Here is a 12500-nt window from a genome sequence, read left to right on the forward strand (position 1 = left end):
ACAGAGAGGGAGGAGGAGGGAGGGAGGGAGGGGAGGGAGGGAGGGACTCCGAGACGCCGAGAGAGAGACGAGAGCCTTGCACTGAGAGAGAGAAATGAGAGAGAGAGAGAGAGAGAGAGAGAGACCTCACTGGATTCTGTGTCAGCCTCAGCCTCGACCTCATTGGTGTCAGCCTGAAGGTAGCCTCACCTTCACCCTAATAGATACATACAGCCTCAGCCTCACCTGCAACCCTGCCATCGCCCTCATCCTCGCCCTAGCCTCCGACCCAGCCCTCAGACGAAGCCCACCGAGGTCGCTGAAATGAGGGCGGTCATTCTCCCTCATAAAGTGACCCTCATTGACTTCGCCCTCAACCTCGCCCTCAGCCTCAGCCTCACCTTCACCCTCACCATCGCCCTCGACCTCACCCTCATCCTCACCCTAACCCTTAACCTCACTTTCACCCTTAACCTCACCCTCACCCTCACCTTCACCCTCACCCTCACCTTCACCCTCGCCTCAACCTCGCCTCGCCCTCACCCTCACCTTCACCCTCGCCTCAACCTCGCCTCGCCCTAACCCTTAACCTCACCCTAGCCCTCGACCTCACCCTCGTCAATGACCTGTCACAAGAGATGACAGAAGTTCTGAGACCTCCACGTCGAACCTCATAGCAACAGAAACATTGCTAACATAGACATGAAATAAGAAGAAAAATCAGATAGAGAAAAATAATAACTAAAAGAGAGGATTAAAAAGAAATGAGGGAAATAAAAATAAAACCCAAAAAATTGGAAAAAGAACGAAAAAATACGAAAAAAATGGATATACATTTATAAAGCATGTGAATGTGTGTGCGTGTATATACATATGTATGCATGTGTGTGTGTGTGCGTGTATCTATATGTATGCATGTGTGTGTGTGTGCGTGTATCTATATGTATGCATGTGTGTGTGCGTGTATGTGCGTGCCTGTGTATGTGTAGATTAATTTCTGTATAGATGTGTGTGGATGTAGGATGTATGTTTATATTTATCTAACTGTCTACCTTCGCACAGACACAAATACACATATACACATATATGTATATAATTTTCTATCTCTCCTTGCCCCCCCCCTCTCTCTCTGTGTCTCTCTCCTACTCCTCTCTCTCTCTATCTCCTTCTACCTCCTCTTTCTTTCTCCTTCTCCTCTCCCCCTCTCTCCTTCTCTCTCTCTCCCTCTTTCCCTCTCCCTCATCTACCTCTCTCCCTCCTTCTCCCTCATCCCTCTCCTTCTCCCTCCCCCTCTCTCTCTCATCTCTCCCTCTCCCCCCCCTCTCTCTCCCTCTTTCTCCTTCTCCCTCTCCCTCTCCCTGTCTCTCTCTCTCCCTCTTTTGATGCTTACAAGTGGCGACTGAGATACATGTTGCTTCAGTGTTGCCAACTCGCCACGAGAGGGACCTGAGGTGTAAAATTTATGTGACGCGTTAGCAATCTTGTCGTTGCAAAGATCTTTTTTTTTTTTCTTTTTCTTTTTCTTGAAAGGTGATATAAATGTGTGATGTGACGATGGGTCGAGAGGGTGTTGCAAAAGGATGCAGGGTGAAAGAGTGTGTTTTGCGATGAAGCTTGCAAGAGTGGGTTAGGTTGAAGGGAGAGGGAGGGAGGGAATTAGAGGGAGGGAGAGGGGAAAGGAGGGAGGGGAAGAAGTAGAAGAAAGGGGAGGAAGATGAAGGGAAGGAGGAGGAGGAGGAGGAGGAGGGAGGAGGAGAGAGGAGGAGGAGGAGGAGGAGGAGGAGGAGGAGGAGGAGGAGGAGGAGGAGGAGGAGGAGGAGGAGGAGGCGGAGGAGAAGGAGAATGAGAAAGAGAAGGAGGAGGGGGAGGAGGAGAAAGAGAAGAAGAAGAAGACGAAGAAGGAGAAGAAGAAGAGAAGGAGTTAGAGTGGGAGAGGATAGCTACGTGAAGGAGAGGGACTGACAGACAAGAAAGACGAAGATGAAGAAGAAAAAGAAGAAGGAGGTTCTGGAGGATTTGGAGAAAAGGAAGAGAGAGAAGGAGAAGAAGAAGAAGAAAAATGAGAAAAAAAGAACTGAGGTAGAAGCAATAGTAGAAAAAGGAGGATTAAGATGATGAAGGAGAAAAGGGAAGAGGAGAAAGGGGGTAGAAAGTGGAGGAGAAGGAAGAACATTAAAAACAGAAAGTGAAAAAAAAGAGCGGGAGAAGGACGGAAAAGATAGAAGGGAACGGGGGGGAGGGATTGGTGGAGGAAGGAAAAGGGAAATAGATAATTAGTTACACACACACACACACACACACACACACACACACACACACACACACACACCATATATATATATATATATATATATATATATATATATATATATATATATACTATATGTATATATATATATATATGTATATATATATATATATATATATATATATATATATATATATATGTATATATATATATTATATATATATATATATATATATATATATATATATATATATATATATATATATATATAGAGAGAGAGAGACGAGAGAGAGAGAGAGAGAGAGAGAGAGAGAGAGAGAGAGAGAGAGAAAGAGAGAGAGAGAGAAATATAGATAGATATAAAGATAGATAGATAGATGAATATATAAACAGGATAGACAAATAGATAGATAGCTAGATCGATAGATAAATAAATAAACAAGATAGACAAATAGAGAGATAGACAGACAGATAGATAGACAGATATGAAAATATACACATGGTTAGACAGACAAATAGATAGATAGATAGGTAGATAATTAGAGAGAGATTGACAGTGAGAGAGAGAGAGAGAGAGAGAGAGAGAGAGAGAGAGAGAGAGAAATAGAGAACGAGAGAAAAGAAAGAGAAAGAGAAAGAGAAAGAGAAAGAAAGAGAACGAGAGAAAAGGAGAGAAAAAAAGAAAGAGAGGGAGAAAGAAACACAGAGAGAAGCAGAGAGAACGAGAATAAGAGAAACGTCTCTCCTTTAATTTCCCAAAGTCCAGATGTCTGCACCAACAATAAGGTTTTATAACCATATGCGCTTGTGAAAAAAAGAAAACTTTCCACAGTCGGACATTCCTTGTATGAAGTTTGAATATATTAAATGGAGAGAGAGAGAGAGAGAGAGAGAGAGAGAGAGAGAGAGAGAGAGAGAGAGGAAGAGTGGGAGAGAGGGAGAGAGAGAGAGAGAAAGAGAGAAACTTTTCTACCCTCTGGCCGATGGTATTAGAGTGAAATTAAGCAAAATAACGTTGAGAGACGGAGAGTAGAAATTATTTTACGAATGTTGAATAAATAGAAGGATGATTGAGTGAATTAGTAAATAGAATAAGGCAGGAGAGAAGAAAGCGAAAGAATGAAAAGAATATTGCATCCGCAGGGAAAATATGCAATTACCATGTTTAAAAATAACGAATTCGGAAATTCCGAGAATCCGTTGGAATTCAAATTAAAAGAAAACGGGAAAAAACGGACGGAACTAATGTTAAGATTTCGAGGCAAACTAAGCCAAATACTTAAACAAATGTAAATAATTCTTTTTTCCTCTATTTTTTTGTGTTTAGTCTCCCCACTTAGAAATTATTTGCTTGCTTGCGTCGATAGAAATAACATATTTATCATTTTGGAGAATTTGCGAAACAGAAAACGGAGAATTAACTGGATGCGTTTTCTATGCGCGCCAAAAAGATTACAAAAATGATACAAAATTATAATACCAGAATGGATAGATTAATTATAAACTAATAGATAAATAAACAAAAAAGATATAGTCCATATACTGAAATAAGATGGTGAGAATTATACAAAAATGATAATGATAACAGAATAGACGAAAATAAGGTAGAATTATAAGAATAAGATAAAACCTGAAAAAATTACCTAGTAATTAATGTTATTAATGAGATAATGATGACGAGAGATAATAACTAAAAATAATATACAGAAACACGATAGTTAAGTGGTTTTTGTTCTGTATTCAATACAAAGATTTAAGTCCAATTATTGCAGTTGGTTTTGTGGACCGAAGTGCAGCTGGAGAAAATAGAATTGTTTTATAGAAAGGTGTCTTGTTTCACTAATTGAATAAAATATGTTTCGTTTACGTTCTATATTTTTATTTTTTCTGTTATGTAAATGGCTGAATCTCTGTTTCTGTCTCTCTCTGTATCGTGCTGTCTGTCTGTCTGTCTGTCTGTCTGTCTCCCGTCCCCTTTCTCTCTAATATAATGTAAGTTTAACTATCATCATCATCATTATCATCAATAATATCACCATCGTATGATCACCACCATTATCAATCATCACCATCACTATCATCATCTTCATCACTATCATCACCATCATTATCATCATCACCACAACCATCATCACTATCACCATCGTCATCACCACCATCCTTACCACTACCATCACCACCATCATCATAATCGTCATCATCACCATCACTATCCTCCTCCTCCTCACCATCACTATCACCATTATCACCATCATTATCATCATCATCACCACCATCATCATCACCATCCTTACCACCACCATTATCACCATCATCATCACCACCATCACCACCATTATCCTTACCACCACCATCATCACCATCCTTACCACCACCATTATCATCATCATCATCTCATTTTCCATTTTTTTTCCCCGCGTGAGTTCAAAGCAAGATTCCGCAAGCGCGAAATCCAAGCCGCTTTATTTTCGCGCTCGGCAAAAGCAAGACAGAAAAGGCAAGTTCTAATCCGATTACCTCAGTTAACGCAAAATTTACGCTTGCTTTTCCGGTCTCGCTTTTCATAGGCAGAACGGGACAACTTTTTTTTTTCTTAATTGTATTATTTTATTTTTTTTTTATTGTGGGTTTTGCGGGTGTTGTTTTTGTCTCTTAAATTGTTTTTGTTTTGTTTTTTTGTTTTTGATTTCGTGTTTTTATTTTTTTTAATTGTATTATTTTATATATTTTTTTATTGTGGGTTTTGCGGGTGTTGTTTTGTCTCTTAAATTGTTTTTTTTTTTTGGCTTTTTGGTTTTGATTTCGTGTTTTTATTTTTTTTAATTGTATTATTTTATTTATTTTTTATTGGGGGTTTTGCGGGTGTTGTTTTGTTGTGTCTTAAATTGTTTTTGTTTTGTTTTCTTGTTTTTGATTTCGTGTTTTTATTTTTTTTAATTTTATTATTTTATATATTTTTTTATTGTGGGTTTTGGGGGTGTTGTTTTTGTCTCTTAAATTGTTTTTGTTTTGTTTTTTTTGTTTTTGATTTCGTGTTTTTATTTTTTTTTGATTGTATTATTTTATTTATTTTTTTATTGTGGTTTTGCGGGTGTTGTTTTTGTCTCTTAAATTGTTTTTTGTTTTTTGTTTTTGGTTTCGTGTTTTGTTTGGTTGGTGTTTGGTGTTTTTGTTGTTGTTTTATATGTGTTTTGTTCTTAGTGTTGTTGTTGTTATAGTTATTATTTTGTTTTTGTTTTTTTATCATTATAGTATCACAAACATTTTTTTTTGTCTGGTATTTTTGTTTTATTTCTATAATCCTGTTTCTATTTAACCATTCATTTCTCTTTCTCTCTCCTGATATCTTTATCTTTGTTTCTTATCTTGGATTAGATGAAATAAATATTCTCTTTCATTTAATATTCGACTCAAACACAAATAAACAGACACTCACTCACTCTCTCCGCACACACACTCTCTTTCTTACACATACACACACACACACACACACACAAACTCTCTCTCTCTCTCTCTCTCTCTCTCTCTCTTTCACATATACGCACCTCTCTTTGTCATTCTCTTTCTTTTTCGTCTGTTTCGTTTTTCTGAAAATTTCTTATTGCAAGTCATATAGAGTTCCTCAAACACGCACATTCTCACTCTCTCCCACACGCACACACACTCTTTCTTACACACACGCACACACAGACTCTCTCTCTCTCTAGTTCTCGTTCTCTCTCTCTCTCTCTCTAGTTCTCGTTCTCGTTCTCTCTCTCTCTCTCTCTCTCTCTCTCTCTCTCTCTCTCTCTCTCTCTCTCTCTCTCTCTCTCTCTCTCTCCCTTTCTCTCTCTCTCTCTCTCTCTTCTTCTCTCGATTTTTCTCAGAACCTACGCTTATTATCATCTTTCTTTTTCACCTATTTACAATTTCTGAAAATTTCTTATTTACAAGTCATGTAGTTCCTCGCAACCAGAATATTGATAATTCGATTTACTGCCTTATAACACCAGGCAAACGCGCGCCATTTTTCATACGTCATAACGAAAACAAATGAGCATCGAGCGGGAGTTGTGACGTCACGAGCGTAAATAATGGTCTTAAATATGCCTTCAGAGGAACCTACGTAATACAGGGGTAATAAAAGAGGAAGAAGCATAAAGAGATGAAAGATTAGAAAGAGGTAGAGAAGACAAAGAGATAAAGAGGAAGGTCTGTTTATCTAAATATGATTCTTACCTTACTGAGCATCGAAAGAAAACGGGAAATTTCAAAAAAAGTCTGGCCCAAAAAAATATAAAATCGAAAAATAGATAAATAACTCGTAAAGTTTGGCAAGAAAAAAAGGAAATATAAAGAAAAAAATCCACCATTCACCACACCGAGAAATCTGATCCTTGCAATATTTCTGCGTTTGGGAGGAAAACGTATGCAAATCTGTTTATTTTGGCGCTATCTCGAAAAAAAAAAAATGGCGCGTGGTCATAAACAATCTTTTGTACGAATGATAAAATGGGCTTCCATAATTCAATATATGTTTATTTTTTCTCTCTGTTAGACTATATATATGTTTAATTCTTTCTCTCTCTCTGTTAGACTATATATATGTTTAATTCTTTCTCTCTCTCTGTTAGACTATATATATGTTTAATTCTTTCTCTCTCTCTGTTAGACTATATATATGTTTAATTCTTTTTCTCTCTCTGTTAGACTATATATATGTTTAATTCTTTCTCTCTCTCTGTTAGACTATATATATGTTTAATTCTTTCTCTCTCTCTGTTAGACTATATATATGTTTATTTTTTCTCTCTCTGTTAGACTATATATATGTTTAATTCTTTCTCTCTCTCTGTTAGACTATATATATGTTTAATTCTTTCTCTCTCTCTGTTAGACTATATATATGTTTAATTCTTTCTTTCTCTCTCTCTGTTAGACTATATATATGTTTAATTCTTTCTCTCTCTCTGTTAGACTATATATATGTTTAATTCTTTCTCTCTCTCTGTTAGACTATATATATGTTTAATTCTTTCTCTGTCTCTGTTAGACTATATATATGTTTAATTCTTTCTCTCTCTCTGTTAGACTATATATATGTTTAATTCTTTCTCTCTCTCTGTTAGACTATATATGTTTAATTCTTTCTCTCTCTCTGTTAGACTATATATATGTTTAATTCTTTCTCTCTCTCTGTTAGACTAAATATATGTTTATTTTTTTCTCTCTCTATGTTAGACTATATATATGTTTAATTCTTTCTCTCTCTCTGTTAGACTATATATATGTTTAATTCTTTCTCTCTCTCTGTTAGACTATATATATGTTTAATTCTTTCTCTCTCTCTGTTAGACTATATATATGTTTAATTCTTTCTCTCTCTCTGTTAGACTAAATATATGTTTATTTTTTTCTCTCTCTATGTTAGACTATATATATTTATATTTGTGTGTATATATTTTTTCGTATGTTTATCCTTAACAGAGAGAAAAATCTTTTGGAACATATCTCGATTCTGTCTTTTTTTTGTGTTTATCAAACGTTTCGCTTGATATTTTCTGATCATAAATAGATTAAAAAAACGACATAGAGAATAAGAGAAAAAATATACACACGCGGAAATATATATATAAAAATATACACATTACCTATTTGCTTTTATTCTCTTCAGTTCATCCATCATTTATTTCCTCAATAAAGATCTCATAAGATTATTTTTATGATACAGTGAATAATATCTATATAATTATTGAATTTAACAATCCTGATATATATATACCTTTTTTTTATCAAAGGACTTATATATGCAATCTAATGGTTCATGTTTCAGTTATTTCAGTTATTAAATATTAATTGAATCGAACAAAATGCAACGAAATTAACAAAAAAAAAAAAAAAGAAAAAAGAAAAAAGAAAAAAAAAGTATAATTCATTATAAAGTGCGATTAAATTAACAAAAAAAGCAAACAAACAATAAAAAAAACATTTGATTCGCATACAAAAGAAACAAGAAAATAAATAGAAAAACGAAAACAAAACCAAAATAAAACACACCAAACAGAGAAAAACAAACAAACACAAAAGCAACCCATAAATTCCCTCCAAATTCCTATATATCATCTTTTTTTTTTTTTTTTTTTTTTTTTTTGGTCGTTCCATTATCGTTCTGTTTGGAATTAAAAAAAAAAAAAGAAAAAAAAAGAGAAAAAAAGCCTTTGAGAATTTTTTTTGGTCGTTCCATTATCGTTCTGTTTGGAATTAAAAAAAAAAGAAAAAAAAGAAAAAAAAAGCCTTTGAGATTTTTTTTTTGGTCGTTCCATTATCGTTCTGTTTGGAATAAAAAATAAAAAATAAAAAAAAATAAAAAAAAACCTTTGTGAATTTTTTTTTGGTCGTTCCATTATCGTTCTGTTTGGAATTAAAAAAAAGAAAAAAAGAAAAAAAAAAGCCTTTGAGAATTTTTTTTGGTCGTTCCATTATCGTTCTGTTTGGAATTAAAAAAAAAGAAAAAAAAAAGAAAGAAAAAAAAAGCCTTTGAGAATTTTTTTTGGTCGTTCCATTATCGTTCTGTTTGGAATTAAAAAAAAACAGAAAAAAAAAGCCTTTGAGAATTTTTTTTGGTCGTTCCATTATCGTTCTGTTTGGAATTTCAAAAAAGAAAAGAAAAAAAAGAAAAAAAAAGCCTTTGAGAATTTTTTTTTGGTCGTTCCATTATCGTTCTGTTTGGAATTAAAAAAAAAGAAAAAAAGAAAAAAAAAAGCCTTTGAGAATTTTTTTTGGTCGTTCCATTATCGTTCTGTTTGGAATTAAAAAAAAAAAAAAAAAAAAAAAAAGCCTTTGAGATTTTTTTTTGGTCGTTCCATTATCGTTCTGTTTGGAATTAAAAAAAAAGAAAAAAAAAGAAAAAAAAAGCCTTTGAGAATTTTTTTTGGTCGTTCCATTATCGTTCTGTTTGGAATTAAAAAAAAAAAATAAAAAGCCTTTGTGAACCCTCGGATATCTCTTGTTCCACCACATTGGGTTCTCGTCTTTTCTTTGATGCGAAAAAGCTTTCGGTTTCAGATAAAGTGGCTCTTATATGACAAATATCGCGGTACTTTATCAGCTGTCAGTGGCTGTGGGAGCTATGGGGGGAGGGGGTAGGGGAGAGGGGTTGGGGAAGGGATGGGTTGAGGAAGGGTTGTGAAGGGTGGGGGAAGGGAGGGTGTTGGGGAAGGGGTTGGGGAGGGGTGGGGGAAGGGTGAGGGGATGGGGTTGGGGAGGGGTGAGGGGTTGTTGTTTGGTTTGGGAAGGGGGTTGGGGTTGGGAGGGTGGGGGGGGGGGGGGGATGGGGAGGGGAAGGGTCGGGGAGGGGATGGGGAGGGGTTGGGGAAGGGATGGGTTGAGGAAGGGTTGGGGAGGGGATGGGGATGGAAGGGTGGGGGTCGGGGTTGGGATGGGGAGAGGGGGTTGTTGGTACTGCAAAGATACCCATTATGAGGATAGATTATATTATGCTCTTTTAGGGAGCATTGGAGGTAGGTTTTCATATGTTTTTTTAGTATATGTGTGTGGGTGTGCTTATACGTGTGTCTTTTTATGCTGTTTATGTGTGTCTTTTTATGTTGTTTATGTCTTTTTATGTTATTTGTGTCTTTTTATGTTGTTTGTGTCTTTTTATGTTGTTTTTGTGTGTCTTTTTATATTGTTTGTGTCTTTTTATGCTGTTTATGTGTCTTTTTATGTTGTTTATGTGTGTCTTTTTATATTGTTTGTGTCTTTTTATGCTGTTATGTGTCTTTTTATGTTGTTTATGTGTGTCTTTTTATGTTGTTTATGTGTGTCTTTTTATGTTGTTTGTGTCTTTTTATGCTGTTTATGTGTCTTTTTATGTTGTTTATGTGTGTCTTTTTATGTTGTTGTGTGTCTTTTTATGCTGTTTATGTGTCTTTTTATGTTGTTTATGTGTGTCTTTTTATGTTGTTTTTGTGTTTTTCTATGTTGTTTGTGTATATTTTTATGTTGTTTTTGTGTTTTTCTATGTTGTTTGTGTATATTTTTATGTTGTTTTTGTGTCTTTTATGCTGTTTATGTGTGTCTTTCTATGTTGTTTGTGTCTTTTTATGCTGTTTATGTGTCTTTTTATATTGTTTGTGTCTTTTTATGCTGTTTATGTGTGTCTTTCTATGTTGTGTGTGTGTCTTTTTATGTTATTTGTGTCTTTTTATGTTGTTTGTGTCTGTCTATGTTGTTTGTGTATATTTTTATGTTGTTTGTGTGTCTCTCTATGTGTGCAGCTTTGTGTGGATCTGTGTGTGTTTGTGTATAAGTGTATCTGTGTGTTTATGTGTACGTATGTGTATTTATACGGTATCGTGAATATACATGATCTAATTTCATATCTCAAATATTATTATTAAACAGATTTCATGGAAAAAGTTGCTGTTTATTGCTGTAATTAATAGATAAAACAGAAAGTATTTCCATTGGGTTTTAATTATTATTAATCACTACGTATGTATATATATATATATATTTTAAGTTTCTAAGTTAAAGAAAAGTGAAGAAAAAGGTAAAAAATGAGTTTTTTTTTTTTCTTAAGATTTATATTCTTAGATTCTTCTGAAATATATTATTTTCATTTCATTCATTTATCAAAATCTATTTTAGGATTTCCTTAAACTCTTCAGAATTTCGTATTTTTTCATTATTTTACTTTAATGTTTACCCTTTACTATCTTTCGTCCTTCAGAAATATAATTGAAAAAGGTAATTTAGAAATATCATGATCTTTTTCTATTACTTATATTTTCTTGGCATTTCTGAGAGACTTAAGAAAATATTACTTTAAAATCATTCTTTTAAAAGATCTTCAAAGTGTAATTTTTATATTCTCTTAATCTGTTTGATTTATTTCCCTATTATCATTTTTTAGTCCTTCACATTCTTATGTCTTCTTCTTCATTCTTTAATTTCCTCGTTCTAAAGGAATGCCATTTTTATATTCTTTTAACTTTTTAAAAATTTCTTACTTTTATTTCTAAAAAAATTCTCACACCCTCAAATGACCAGTTTCTTTTTATCCTTCTATCTTTTTTATTCGTAAATTTCCCCAAATCCTACATAAAATATCACTATTTATTGTTCTCTTTTACTATTTAAATTCTCTAAAAATCCCTTATGCCCTCAAAGGACCAGGAAGCTCTCAGAAGTGTTCAGCAAAGAACAGTTCTTCTCAAATTCCCTTTTTAATTCTCAAATTTCCTCAAATCCTACAAAAAAAACATCCTTCTCCATTAATATCCTTCCTTCCCTTTAACCCCAAAACTCCTTCACGCCCTCAGAGGACCAGGAGGCTCTCGGGTGTGTTCAGCGAAGAACAGTTCTTCTCAAATTCCTTTTTTTATTCTCCAAATATCCTCAAATCCTACAAAAAAAACAACAACAACAACAACAACAACATCCTTATCCATTAATATCCTTCCTTCCCTTTAACCCCCCAAAACTCCTCCACGCCCCCCCAGAGGACCAGGAGGCTCAGGCGTGTTCAGCGAAGAACAGTTCTTCTCGAGTTCCTCCACGTCGACGCTGTGGAGACTCACCCACTTCTTCCAGTCGTCGCTTCTCGGTGCACAGAACCCGCCGTACACGTGGACGTTGAGCCACCTGTCCTTGGCGAGCCACAGGAAGTCGCAGTCGCATTGGATGAAGTTGTCTGGAAAGGGGGGGAGAGGAGGGGGGGTTAGGGGAGGTTATGGAAAGGGGGGGAGAGGGGGGGTTATGTAAAGGTGTGAGGGGTATTTCTGGAAGGGGGGGAGAGGGGTGGTATTTCTGGAAGGGGGGGAGAGGGGGGGGGTTATATAAAGGTGTGAGGGGGGTATTCCTGGAAGGGGGAGAGAGGGGGGGTTATATAAAGGTGTGAGGGGGGTATTGGGAAGGTCAGAGGGGTGTTGGTGAGGTGGTGTGAGTGGTGTTGGGGATTTTGGGGTGTTAGATTCTTCTTTTTCTCTCCTCTTCCAACAGCTCTGAAACTGACTGTAGAAATCGAACCTTATCCTTTCCCTCCCGCCCCTCTCTCTCTCCTCACAAACCCATCTCTCTATCTCCCTCTCTCCCTCCCCCCTTCTTCTCATACCCCGTCCCTCCCTCCTACCTTTCCTTCCTCACTCCTACTCCCTCTCTCTCTCTCTCCACTCCCTTTCCTTCTCCCACCTCCCTCCCTTTTTCCTTCCCTTCCTCTCTCACCACCTCCCCTTCCCTCTCTCTCTCCCACTTCCATGCCCTCTCTCCCACCTCTCCCTCTCTCTCCCCC

The 12500-nt window shown here is 35.8% G+C and overlaps 1 protein-coding gene across 2 annotated transcripts in view; it reads right to left on the minus strand.

The window, feature by feature from the left end:
- Positions 1-11513: 11513 nt before the first annotated feature.
- Positions 11514-12500, minus strand: part of LOC113812830 (oplophorus-luciferin 2-monooxygenase non-catalytic subunit) — a 16095-nt gene continuing 15108 nt past the window's right edge. Inside the window, exon 7 of one of the 2 annotated variants that reach the window (XM_070127760.1) lies at positions 11514-11903. In XM_070127760.1, the coding sequence (XP_069983861.1) occupies positions 11680-11903 (224 nt within the window). In that variant the 3' untranslated portion in view covers positions 11514-11679. The remainder of the gene's footprint in view (positions 11904-12500) is intronic. The other variant, XM_070127761.1, reaches the window with a different exon arrangement.

Source organism: Penaeus vannamei, chromosome 12 (assembly GCF_042767895.1).
Source record: "Penaeus vannamei isolate JL-2024 chromosome 12, ASM4276789v1, whole genome shotgun sequence".
Classification (NCBI taxonomy): domain Eukaryota; kingdom Metazoa; phylum Arthropoda; class Malacostraca; order Decapoda; family Penaeidae; genus Penaeus; species Penaeus vannamei.